Source organism: Acomys minous, assembly GCF_964271855.1.
Source record: "Acomys minous genome assembly, chromosome: 2".
In the NCBI taxonomy this organism is placed as follows: Eukaryota; Metazoa; Chordata; class Mammalia; order Rodentia; family Muridae; genus Acomys; species Acomys minous.
The window spans coordinates 73,295,176-73,308,011 of record NC_140484.1 but is presented as its reverse complement, the minus strand read 5'-3'; the positions used below and the strand labels follow the sequence as shown (position 1 = coordinate 73,308,011).

The 12,836-nt window shown below is 48.9% G+C and overlaps 1 protein-coding gene across 6 annotated transcripts in view; it reads left to right on the top strand.

The window, feature by feature from the left end:
• The window catches only part of KATNIP (katanin interacting protein), a 169,963-nt gene that overhangs the window by 66,642 nt on the left and 90,485 nt on the right, over nucleotides 1-12,836 (top strand). For 5 of the 6 annotated variants that reach the window (XR_014774823.1, XM_084758619.1, XM_084758617.1 and 2 more), the window contains one exon: nucleotides 3,828-3,959. Coding sequence is in view for 4 of the 6 variants with exons in the window: in XM_084758619.1 (XP_084614745.1) it covers nucleotides 3,828-3,959 (132 nt within the window). In the remaining 2 variants the exon portion in view is untranslated. Of the gene's footprint in view, nucleotides 1-3,827; nucleotides 3,960-7,249; nucleotides 7,361-12,836 lie in introns of those variants that run through there. The other variant, XM_084758621.1, reaches the window with a different exon arrangement.

The window sequence follows — 12,836 nt, the reverse complement described above, 5'->3', positions numbered from 1 at the left end:
TCAGGAAAGGTCTCCACAGAAGGTTTGCTGTGAGATGAAAGTGGCCTTGGCTATCCCTCACTGCAACACCTGCTTCCTGGCTTGCTACAGCCAGTGAGCATCTGCACTACAGCTCTTCTCTAGGTTGTGAGGCTGGGCCTCTCCCTCTGGCACCTTCTGATCAAAGACCAGCTCCTCACCCCAGCCTGCCTTTGGGGACTCCGTAGGGCCCTGCCACCTCTAGAGGGCGCCATTAACGTTTTACACAACCCGCACAAGCATACAGGACGTCCCCCTGTGCTTGCTCTTTTTGGTTTGACAGCACACTTCAGTGCACCTCTTAGAACACTTTATGAGGAGGTGCAGAAGACACACAAATAACTCCGGGCATGAACTGGGTGGAGTGTGGGCTGAGCATGAAGTGAGCAGCTTTTGGAGGTTTGTGTGGATAGGCTTTTAAATCCTCCTCCAGCATAGGTACTGCAAAGGTCTGCCAGGGTCTGGGTGTGCAAGTAGGCAGGAAAGAGCAGCCGCTCAGGAACACCCACTCTTGGTAAAGCAGCATGCCATTCGGGGAGCCAGCATGGAGCATCATCATCCTTCCATGCAAGGTGGAAGGTGGGAGGCCCAGAAGCATGCATGTGGATGGGGTAGGGTTGGAATCTACCAGCCTTGGTGTGGGCGGGGCCACCCCCAGGTTGTGGGCAGAGGAGGCTTCCCGGGCTGGGCAGGCGAGCAGGCCAGATGGTGGCTATTTATTACCCTCCGGACACCCACTCAGTGTTGTGAGTTAATTTCAGCACTGTTGCTTCATAACCTGCATCGCTCACTGTGGTGCTGAGTGGACTCCGGGGCAGGGCACTGAGAGCTTGGAGAGGGCCTGCTGACTGAGGGCCTTAGGACTACTGACCACAAAGCTGTGTTTGCATATTGGACATCACAGGGAAGCTCTGCTGTGCTCAGCTGCCGGGAGGTGGCTGGGGAGTTGCGAAGGGCTGTGATCTTGGCTCCTTGCTGGATGTAGTGCTTCTTCTGTGGACATGCCAGGCCAGAGGCCAGCCACTCTGTACCTCCCACTGTCACTTGCCAGCTGCTTTTCAGGCAACGCACATCATCCAGGAGCATGGACCTGGGCCAGGCCTCAATCTCTGCCTTTCAGCTGGGCTTTTCCTGGGCCCCAAGATGCCAGGGTAGTCCCAGCCACTTCTCACTGACCTTCTGTTCCCAGGAACTACCAATCAGTATGGTGTGTGTGTGTGTGTGGGGGGTGTATCTGCCACTCTAGTTTAAGTCATGTCCTACCTTTCCCTGGTAAGGGGGCATCGGATCACATCATAGACGGTTGTGAGCCACCATGTGGCTGCTGGGAATTGAACTCAGGACCTCTGGAAGAGCAGCCAGTGCTCTTAACCTCTGAGCCATCTCTCCAGCCCCTGGGGGAACTCAGTCCTACAAGAGCCACCAGGATCAGAGGCTGGCAGGAGTTTCCAAGAAAAAACTAAGGTGCTTTCTCCAGAGACAAAGACAGGACAGGCAGGAGGTCTATGCCCAGGCTTCTCTGGATTTTAGGAAAGGGATGGGGAAAGGCTAATACTACTACAGGCCCACAGGCAGCAAAGCTCTAAGCTAAGCCCTTCACTTTATAGGGAAAGGACCAGGCCCTCAAGGGGCCAGGAAGCTGGTGATCCAGGCTACCTCCTCCTTCACCTGGCTCAAGTTTGTGGTCAGCCACTTCCTTTTCTCCCATCCTCTCCTCCTGGCCAATAGTTTCCAGGGTTAGGATGTTGCTGAGTGGCCCAGGGAGAAGAGTGTAGCATGCTTTCCTTGGCCTGGAGAGGAAACGAAGTAGCAAAGTCTAAAAGAAAGCCATGTCAGAGCTGGAGCTAGCCCAGTGCTTTGGAGTGAAGAGGGAAGATGGGACAGTGAGGAGGTGTAGCTCTAGAACCATCCCAAGGCATTACAAAGTGACCTGATGGAGATAGCTGTCTGCTCCAGTCTCACCCTTGAGTCACACATGGACAGGGCAGAGAGGCACAGGAAGGGGGTTCTGTGTTGCTCCGAGTGGCTCAACAGTCAACAGGTGTTAGAATGTGCAGGGATTAGTCTGGGAGCCTTGCATGCTGAGTGTATCAAGTAAGGTCTGGGTTTGCCAACAGGGGCTTGAACAATGTGACAGATGTCACATGTCAGCTGGCCTAGTCGTTTTGTTCTACTCAGGTGGAAATCATGAGTGCGCAGGGAGTAGCTTCTAGTACTGGCCCAAGAGAGAGCTAAGGTGCTTTTCCAGAAGGCAAAGGACAGGGCGGACAAGCAGGCTTGAGGGCTGGGCGGACAGACTCTGAGCACTGAGAATTGAGACCTGTGGCTCCAGGTCTTAGATGCCAGAGGCAGATCTAGATGCTCAGGCTAGAGACTTCCGGTGCTGAGTACCAACTGCCAGTGGGTCAGCACTCAGCACTCAGGAGATCCTGAACCTCGAGCAGTCAGGCAGCAGGCAGCAGGTGCTCCAGCTCTGCAGCCAAGCTGGCCACTTTGGGATTCTCATGGCTACTATGGCTAGTGGCGTAGCTTTCAAACCTCTGGTATCAAGGCCTTGAGCCTTTGGGGCTGGCAGCTCCCAAGAGCTCTTCTAGAAGCTAAGGCCTGTAGCATCTTGCCTCCTGTCTTTTGTGCCGTCCACAGCCTTGGCTCACAACCTGCTATTTCTTCTCCATGCTGCACTGTCCTCAGTCATCTCTCCCCCACTCTGCCCCACCCACTCTCTGGAACTCTCTCGATGCTTTTTTTCTGCCACTGGCTGCAGCTGCCACCGCCTCTGCTGCCCCTCTATGTGTCACCAATTCAGCCCACTCTACTCAGGATAAAATCATAAGTGGTAAAAGCCTTCTTTGTGGTCTGATGCTGCAACACCTGGAGGCATTAGGGGAACCTCGCTAACTCAGAGCGCCAGGTGAGCTAGGCTTGGAGCACTCAAATCATGCTCCGTGACCCTCTCCTTTTGTTCATATGGGCCCTTTGGTCCTTCCTAGCTGCATGCAGGAAGAAGGTGCTAGGCACACATGGGGCATGAGCACAGGGGAAGAAAGGGAAATAGAATTCTGGAGTAGTCCATAGCCCCCAACACCTGGTGTTTGTTTCCCAAAGGAAGATGCAAAGAAAGCTTGCAGGAAGAAGGGAGGCTACAGTGAGGATGGTCGTGTAGCCCGAAAAGCTTCGCCAGCGTTCTGTACATTTCACTTTAGCATATCTATAGTGTGTCGGCCCAGCTTTCCCAAGCCTAGGGTCAGTGAGCTCACATGGCTTTTTGGGAGAAGCTTAACACTTATTTAAAAAAAAAATCTTTAAAACTCCAAAAATTCCTACAACACACTTTGAAAGTATAAGGAAGAAACAAGCAGAAGTGTTATGACCGTGTGAAGTCACAATACTGAGCTAGGAGCAGTGGCCACAGTGGTATCCCAGTACTCAGGAGGTTGAGGCAGGAGGATCACTAGGCTGAGACAGCCTAGACTCCATACAAAGACCTGTTCTTTGTTTGTTTGTTTGTTTGTTTGTTTGTTGTTTGTTTCTGAGACAAGGTTTCTCTGTGTAACTTTGGTTGTCCTGGACTTGCTTTGTAGACCAGGCTGGTCTCAAGCTCACAGCAATCCACCTGCCTCTGCCTCCCAAGTGCTGGATTAAAGGCATGTGCCACCACACCTAGAGACCTGTCCTTAAAAAAACAAAAGTCTTATCCTTCTCAAGCATAGGACCTCTTGAATCTCATTCTTGTGGGCAGCTAGGCTCCTTGCAGGTCCTGGGCAGAATGGTGTCTATTCGCATTTTCAACACTGCATTTCTGTGTCCAGAAATCCGTGCAGATCAGAACTGAAGCTGGCTCTCGGCTCCACATTGAACCTCCTCTGGACTGTGCAGAAGATTTTGAGTCACATGAGGATGTGACTGGCAAGCAAGAGGATGCCACTGAGGACCATACACAGGTAGGGACTAGCCTCGGCTTACACCGGGGGCTCCCACAAAATCAGGGTCTGGTGTTCTAGGGCCCCCAGGCGGGGCTCTTTGACCTTTACTCTTTTCTCATAAAAAAAAAAGTGTGTGTGTGTGTGTGTGTGTGTGTGTGTGTGTGTGTGTGTGTGATACAATGATGCACATGTGGAGGTCAAAGGACAACTTGGAGGAGTCAGTTCTCTCCTTTTCCTCTGGGTCCCTGGGACTGAGCTCAGGTCATCAGGCTGGTGCGGTCAGCACTTTTACCCGCTGAGCCCTCTTGCCTGCCCTCATCTCACACATTTTGATACACAGAGCACGGGCTACATATCAGCGTTTACGGGTGCATTAACACTAGTCACTCTAAATGGAAAGGGCGCTGAGAAGGGAGGTCATGCTTGGCAGAGAGGGAGGCTTTCTAGAAAAGAGTAGAATTTGTCTCTGGCCATTAATGCTAGGGAAGAGTCTGAAGGGGTTGGGGGCAGGCGGGGAGTGATACCGCACCTGCCTGTTTCTGTGTACCTTGGCCTGTGAGGCATTCTGTATAGCGCAGTGACCCCGGCAGCAGACCACCCATGGAGCATCCAGAAGGCTGGGTGTCTGCAGCTCACAGCCATGATACCTCAGCTGTTGGGGCCAATGCACACTTGTTCTCCCTTCTTCAGACCCATCGGGTTTCCAGTAATAGTATGTCTCAGCCTCTCCTTCCACAAGTGTCTCCTGACAGTGCATTCTTGAGCCTTGGCCTGTGTTCTTAGCACCGCAGACCTGGAAATCAGCAAAGCATAAGAAGTACCTGCTCTTAACCATTTTATGTTTCAGGTGAGGCAGAAAAAGGCAGAATGAAATGCGATCATTTCAGATATCAGTAAGTTCTCTGAGGGAAAATGAGGAGGTAGCTGGGCATGGTGGTACGCATTTATAATTGCACTGCTCAGTGACAGAACAGGAAGGTCCCAAGCAAACCCAGCCTGGGCTACACAGGGAAACCCTTTACTAAACCAACCATAACAAAAACAAGTGGAACCAGGAGCGGGAGATGGACAGCAAGGTGTTAGGAGGAAAGCACCTTACAGAGTGGGCAGGAGCACCAGGCAGGGAGCCATGCAAAGAGCATCTCAGCAGGGGATGCCTGTGCCATTTACAGGAGGCAGGTGTCGGTGAGCACGATGCCACCACGCTGAGAACATGGGGGCACGGGATGAGTTGAGACATTGAGTGAGGAGGCAGTGGGTGGACTAGGAGGGGCATAGTGGGCCTCGGCTGAAGGATGGGCATGGGGCTTGGTAGGTGGAATGTACTCTAAGACTGAGGTTCTCAACCTCAGTTTCTTTCTCTTCTTTTTCCGTTTCTCCTCCTTTTTTTGAGAGAGATTTTACTATGTAGCCCCAGAAGCCTCAAATTCAAGATTTTCCTGTTAGCACCACTATACCTGGGCTGTTGGTCTTGGCAGTGGGTCTGACCCCTTTAGGGATCAAATGACCCACCCTTTCACAGGAGTCACCTAAGATTATTTGGTCAGAAGTCAGCATTATGGACTCAGCTCTCCTTCAGCCTTTACGAGGGTTTCAGGTGATGAACTCAGTCATCAGGCTTGCACAACTAGCACCTTTACCCAATAAAGCTTCTCCAAAGTTTTTTCTTTCTTTCTTTCTTTCTTTCTATCTTTCTTTCTTTCTTTTCCCCTTCTCCCTTTTTTTTTTAAGGGGAGGGGCAGGGTTTGCTATGTAGTCCCAGCTAGCCTCAAATTCAGGATCTTCTTGCTGGCTCCAAGACACCTGGCTCATTGTTTGCTTTTGAATCCATCAACAGTTCCCTGCTTGGGATCAGTATGTACAAAACACACCTTTATTTTCTTTCTGCTGGATCTTAGCCACATGCAGTCTGTTATAACCCTCCCCCACACCACGTCCCAGAGTACTGTGTGCTCTTTGAGCTGGAGACCATAGTTGTTTGCCCATGGTGAAGCACCTGGCACCTTCTGTTAAATGGATACCTTGTTCCTCTTTGGCAAGCTCCCAGCACCCTGCACCCTGGATAGCAGGCTCCCTCCCAGGCTGCTCCTGCCCTCCGCAGTAGCAGGATTCCTCAGTGCACATGCTCAGTTGCAGCCCCCGCTACTCTGTTCCCCACTGTGAGCACCTGATTTTATTTCTTTCCTGCCTTTTCCTCCACATCGTGAGAGGACTCTCCTTAAGGCTTCACAGTCAATTTCCCCTTGGAGTTATTTTGCTGTGAAGGGAGAGAGAGAAACAGTGGTGCTACTTGCCTGCCACAGCAGAAAGAAGCATTGAGAGATGCCGTCTGCACAGGGGCAGAGGAAACTCAAGGCCTGGCTAAATATACCCACTTGGCATGAAGCAAGCAAGGCCTGAGCTGGAGCAGAAGAAGCCCTCGTCTGCACAGAGGCTTTGCACCTCACCTTTGCTGTTAGGACATGCCAGCCCTCTGCCTTCCATCACATCCTGTGAACTTCAGTTTCTTGGTGGCTTTGAGTTCACAGACTGGCATGCTGGAGAGCCAGTCCAGCATGGAGGCGTGCTCTCTCAGCCCCCATATGCTGCCGTGCATGGTGCTGTAGGAAGATTCAGCTAGCAGCTGACACTGATGCGATCAGGAGATTGCATGTGATGATCTGAATTGGGGTGTCCTTCCTTTAAAAAGTCAGATGATTGGGGTCCACATTCTTTTTTTTAATCCAGCACATGGTCCTATATTGTAGCCCAGGCTGGCCATGAACTCATGATGCTCCTGTCTTCCAACTGCTTGGTATACACCACCATCCCTGTTATATTGTTTTGTTTTTTGTTTTGAGACAGGGTATTATTCTGTAGCCTTGGCTGGCTTAGAATTCACTGTGTAGGCCAACATGGCCTTGAACTCACAGAGATCCACCTGCCTTTGCCTCCCAAGTGCTGGGATTAAAGGCGTGCGCCACCACACTTGTCTATGGTATACTTTCTTATGAGGGATAACTGGGCTGGCTACTGGCGCCAGAGGTTTGTGCCACACAATCCTAGGTGCTGAAGATAAAGCTGTTGATAAAGCTGGGCATGGTGGTGCCCTCAGGAAGCAGGCACAGCAGATCTCAGGGAGTTCGAGGCCAGCCTCATCTACATAGTGAGTTTCAGGACATCCAGGGCTATAGAGAGAGATCTTAACTCCAAGAAACAAAAAATACTACCACCACCCCCCTGCAAAAAGCATATAGAATGTGAAGAGGTGGCAGAACTTGTGGAAACCGCAGAGTAGAATGCAGCGCAGAGGAAGACAGGCAGAGGCTTCTATTTAAGGCCTTTTATGATGCAGTCATGAAGTGGAACCCTCAGGAGAATGAGGGAATGAGCCTGTGGAGCAGTGTCCCAAGCAAAGGAGCAGAGACTGGAGCTCTGAGGTGAGGAGGAAGGAAGGAAGGAAGTGGGAGAAGGGTTGAAGGCAGCTGTGAGGCAGGATGGTAAGTCAGGGGACAGGATTTTTCTTATGTTGAACAAGTAGCCTTCATAGGGTTTTGAGCAGTTTTATAATTCTGGCAGAGACTAGCTCATTCTAGAGAGTTTGAACCCAGTACCAGGGCCCACAGTGTATGTGCTGCCATGGGGACTCATTCTCCATTTGCAGAAGTGGTTTCTTTAGGAATCAAGAGTGAACCCAAAATGTCTAATGATAGGCAGAAAAAAGTTTTTAATTTTTTTTTTTACTTATTATTTGTGTGATGTCAGGATGGGGGAGGAACATGTGTTTCACTGTACACATGTGTGGAGGTCAAAGGACAGATTTCAGAAGTCAGTTCTCTTCTTCAACTGTGGGATCCAAAGATTGAACACAAGTATGTCAGGCTTGCACCAGGTCGGTGCTTTTACCTACTGAGATATCTTTCTACCTCAAGTCTCTTTAGAACCCTGCTGCCTGTGCATCACTGTCCAGACTGCATATAGCTGGCCCATCCATTATACCTAGAGGGGTTAGAGAGAGGAGAGAGAGAGGGGGAGAGAGGCAGGGAGGGGGACAGAGCGGGGGGAATAAGCCTGTCTCAATCTCAGGGAGAGATAGCTCCGGATTTAGTGTTATAAGAGCTACGTGAAGGAAGAACCACTGAGGCACCTTCTGGAAGGCCTTCACAGCTCGCCTCTCTTTCTCCACCTTACAAAGTTCAGGATCCCCTGCCTAGGGAATGGTGCTACCCACAGTGAGTGGTTCTTTCTATTTCAATTAATACAGTCAAGCCATGTCCACAGGCCAACTTGATTTAGATAGTGCCTTCTCTGAGACACTTCCCAGGTGATTCTAGGTTATGTCCAGTTGACAAAACCAACCATCGCAGTGTGGGTCCCACAGCAAGGTAAAGCTTTTATATCCACAGTTACATCCTAGTATCCTTATTATAGGTACTTGCTGACATCTAAAGGCTGTCGTTGTCCAGACATTCCCAAAGCAGCCTGTCCCACTACAGCAGGTACTACGGCAGGCTGCGTCAACAGTGAGACTTAGAAAGTAAATGCTGCTGCCAGGGAAAGTATGTTACACAGGAACTTCTGTTGGGAATCTGAGATAATATGGCCTTTGAGCAAGTGCCTCCTTTTGTTTATTTTTATTTATCTACTTTTTGTAGTGTGTGGGTTTGAACAGTCCCTTCATATGTTAGACAAGCACTCTCTTGAGCTATTTCCCAGCCATTTTTTCATTTTAAATACCTTGTAATCCTCCTGCCCCAGCCTTCTGAGTAGCTAGACTTGCCTCCCATATTTTTTTTAAAGATTTGTTTATTTATTATATATACAGTGCACATCAGATCATATTATAGGTGGTTGTGAGCCACCATGTGGTTGCTGGGAATTGAATGCAGGACCCCTGGAAGAGCAGTCAGTGCTCTTAACCGCTGAGCCATCTCTCCAACCCTCCTATATTTTTTAATGCTGTTTTAACATAAGCAGGGTTTTATCATCCATCCTGTCTGATAAACCTACTTTTCTCTCTTTCTTTCTTTCTTTCTTTCTTTCTTTCTTTCTTTTAATCTCCATACCACACCATGGCTGTCTTTTCATCCTGCAACTCACCTAGCGGCTTAGAGCAATGTTTGGGCTATGATGGCTTGGCCATGAACTAGCTGCATCTTCGGTGCTTTTGATAGATAGAAAGAGGGTGATCAGGTTAGTTGTAGGAGAGACAACAGAAGTGGTTATGAGTGGCAGGAGACAGGGAGAGCAGCAGAGGAGCAAGAGCCCCCACATTTTCAGTCCAGGAGGTACTGGAATTGTGCATGGTCTCAGTGCTGATGCCCGTTCTCCCTCCAGCTTCACGCCCCATGACTTCCGTTCTCCCATCTGAACACACAGGGACAGGGACATTCCAGTGCTCCCTGCAGCATGGACAAAGGCAGGATTCTCTTGATTCAGGATGCAGTGGTAAGATGGACTTTGTACATTCTCAGCAGAGCTCCTGAGTGAGTCTGGAAATAACCCAGATGAACGCTGGATTGCATTAGAATAAAAGCCTCCACAGGCTCTGCAGGTGCTTCAGTTGGTAGCGTGCTTATTGCACAAGCATGGAGATTTGAGTTCAGATCCCCAGAACCCATGTAAAAAGCTGGCATGGTGTGCTCATTTGTAACCCCAGTGCTGGAGACATGATAGCCCATGAGGATTTCTCACCAAGCAAGCTAGCCAAATCAGTGAGCTTCAGGTTCAGTGAGGGACACTGCCTAAAGAAATATGAGGCAAAGTGACTGAGGAAGATACCCAGTGTCAGTCCCTGGTGTCTACACACTTTACAGGCATATGTATACACATGGAAAGACACACACACACACACACATACGAACACAACACATGCACATCACTCCTTTGCTGCACCCATCAAAGACCTAATAACACCAGAGAACTTTAAGCCAAGGCTGGTTTTTGAGATGACAAAGTTCACACTGCATAAGCACTGAGTTGCAAACTGGTTGAGGTTGTAACATCCATTACACAGTCTGTGAATTGAGCACTAGGGGTTTGAAGAAACTGAGGAACAGAGAGACCTGCACTAGACACCGGGGCTCTGAGATTGTGTTTGGTTTGTGGCAGTGCAGTCACAGGCTGGGAACTGAGCCTGGCTGGTTCTGCTCCAGAAGGTGCCATAGGCTGTCATGGTTTTTACTGATGCTGAGCCTGGGAGCCAGGCATACAGCAGAGCCCCCATCAGTGCTGCTTCATAGTGCTTTCCACAGTGACAGGGAGAAACTCCTTAGCTGAATCTCTCCCTGGTGAGTGAGAGGCTGAGAAATGCCAGAATCAAAGGAGGATCAGCCAGGCAAACCTGAATGGAGTGCTGCTCTACAAACAGCTGTGCTAGAGTCTTGAAAAGTGTCAGTGGCAAGAGACAAGTAAAGGCAAGGAATGGCCCAGCTTAAAGGACAGTAAAGACATGCACCACAGTAGTGTTTAGTGAGAACGAGGGGCCGGGAGGGGGATCGCTGAGTTTGAGGGAAATTCAGTAATTGCTAAATCTGAGGAGTTAACAAATTTGAATATAGATGACATTATATATGTCATAATATTGGATTGATGTTACATTTCCTGAGCTTGATAATTTTTTAAACTGCGCCTTCTCAGAAAACATCCTTTTCCTTTCCTTTTCTCCCTTTTTTCTCTTTCTTTTTAAAAATGTTTTATTATGTGCATAGGTATTTTGCCTGCATGTATGTTTGCACCACATGCATGCTTTGCACCTATAGAGGCTGGAAGAGGGTGCTGGCTCCCCAGGAACTGGAGTTAAAGACATATATGAGTTTGTGAGCTACTCTGTGGGTGATTAGAATAGAACCCGGGTCTCCTGAAAGGCCAGGCAGTGCTCTTAACCCCCAAGCCCTGTCTCCAGCTTCTCAGAAAACATTCTTGTTCTTAGATGACACGTAGAACGTAGAAGACAGAGGGTCACAGTGTTACAAATGCAACAGAATAAAGGCTGTACAGAGCGTGGGTGGCAGAGATAACAGTTGGTGAACGTAGGCGAAAGATATCTGGGTGCCCATTATACTAATTTATAAATTGTGAGTTTTACATTTTTCAAAATGAGTGTTTAAAAATCAAAAAGCTAGGGTTGAGAGATGGCTCTGTGGGTGAAGCACCTGCCACAGAGCAGGAGGGCCTGAGTTTGACTCCCAGAACAAATGTAAAGCCAGTTGAGGCAACCAGTGCTCATACTGGGCAGTAGAGGCAGCTGCAGGAGACTGCCCAGAAGCTTCTCAGCTAGCCTGGTATGCACAATAGTACTGTGTCAAACATGATTGTGTCAAACAAGATGAAAGGCAGTGACCCAAGGTGGTTGTCTTCCCTGCCCTCCATATCCATACTGTGGCAAGAACCTCTCCCCACAACACACACACACACACACACACACACACACACACACACACACACACAATGTAGCCCAGGAACTCCTGGCACTTGGGAACTGAGCCTGAAGATTAGAACTCACCTCAAAAAGTGGATTGAGATACTCTGTGGCACATGGGAACTATAAAACACAAATATTTAAAGCCATAGTTCAAAGCTCAAAATTGTCAACATTTAAAACATTTTTGTATTTGTTGTTTACTTATTTGGGGTGTGTGTAGGATGAGGACAATTTTTGGGAGTTGATTCTGTCCTTCCGCCTGGTCAGTTCTAGGGATCAAACTCAGGCCAAGCTTTTACCACAAGTGGCTTTACCCACAGAGCCATCTTGTTGGCCCCAAATTATCAACTTGTTTCCCCTCTAAAGATTTATTTTAAATTTTATATATATGCATGTATGTGTGCCTGTTTGTAGGTATATGCATGGGAGTGCAGGAGCCTGTGGAAGCTAGTGGCATTTGGTCACCCTAGAGCTGGAGTTACAGCCGTCTGTGAGCTGCCCAATAGGAGCACAGGGAGCCAAACTCAGATCCTTCGGAAGAATAGTAATGCATGCTCTTAACTACTGAGCTATCTCTCCAGTCTCTAAAATCATTAACTCTTAAGAGAAAACAAGGCACAGTTCAAAAAAGTAATAACAGTCAGAATTCCTATGGATGTGGTAAAGCATCATGACCGAAGCAACTTGGGGAAAAAGGGACTTGGCTCACATAGAGTCATATCCCACTGCGGGGAGCCAAGGAAGGAACTCAAACCAAGTGGGAACTGGAGGCAGGAGTTGATGCAGAGGCCATAGCAGAGCGCTGCTCCTCATGGCTTGCTCAGCCTGCTTTCTTATAGAACCCAGGAGCACCAGCCTAGGGGTGGCACCACCCATAACCAATCACTAATTTAAGAATGCCCTACAGGCCTGCCCCATAGCTAGATCCTAAGGAAGAATTTTCTTAATTGAAGTTTCTTCCTCTCAGATGGTTTTAACTCATTAAGTTGACATAAAACTAGCCAGCACATGGGTGGAACAGTCATGCCAAGGTCTTAGATCTTGATTGTTAGGGCAGGATATGGCTGTGTAGCCTAGACTGGCTTCGAATTCTCAATTCTCCTGCTTCAGCCTTCAGAGCACTAGAATAACCTGTGTGTCTGTGCTGGGTAGTTTTGTGTCATCCCTGGGATGATGGCCCTGGACTCTCTAAGAAATCAGGCTGAGCAAGCCAGTAAGCCGCACCCTCCATGGTCTCTGCATCAGCTCCTGCCTCCAGGTTCCTGCCCAATTTGAGTTCCTGTCCTGACTTCCCTCGGTGATGGGCTGTGACCTGGAAGTATAAACTGATAAACCCTTCCTGCCCAAGTTGTCTTGGTCATGGTGTTTCATCACAACAACAAAACCTTAACTAGGCAGTGTCTGACTACTACATAACTTCAATAAGTTTTAAAGACAGAGCCCCTAGTCAGGAGGGAGATTATGTCTCAATTCTGAGTGGTACAGGCAGGTTG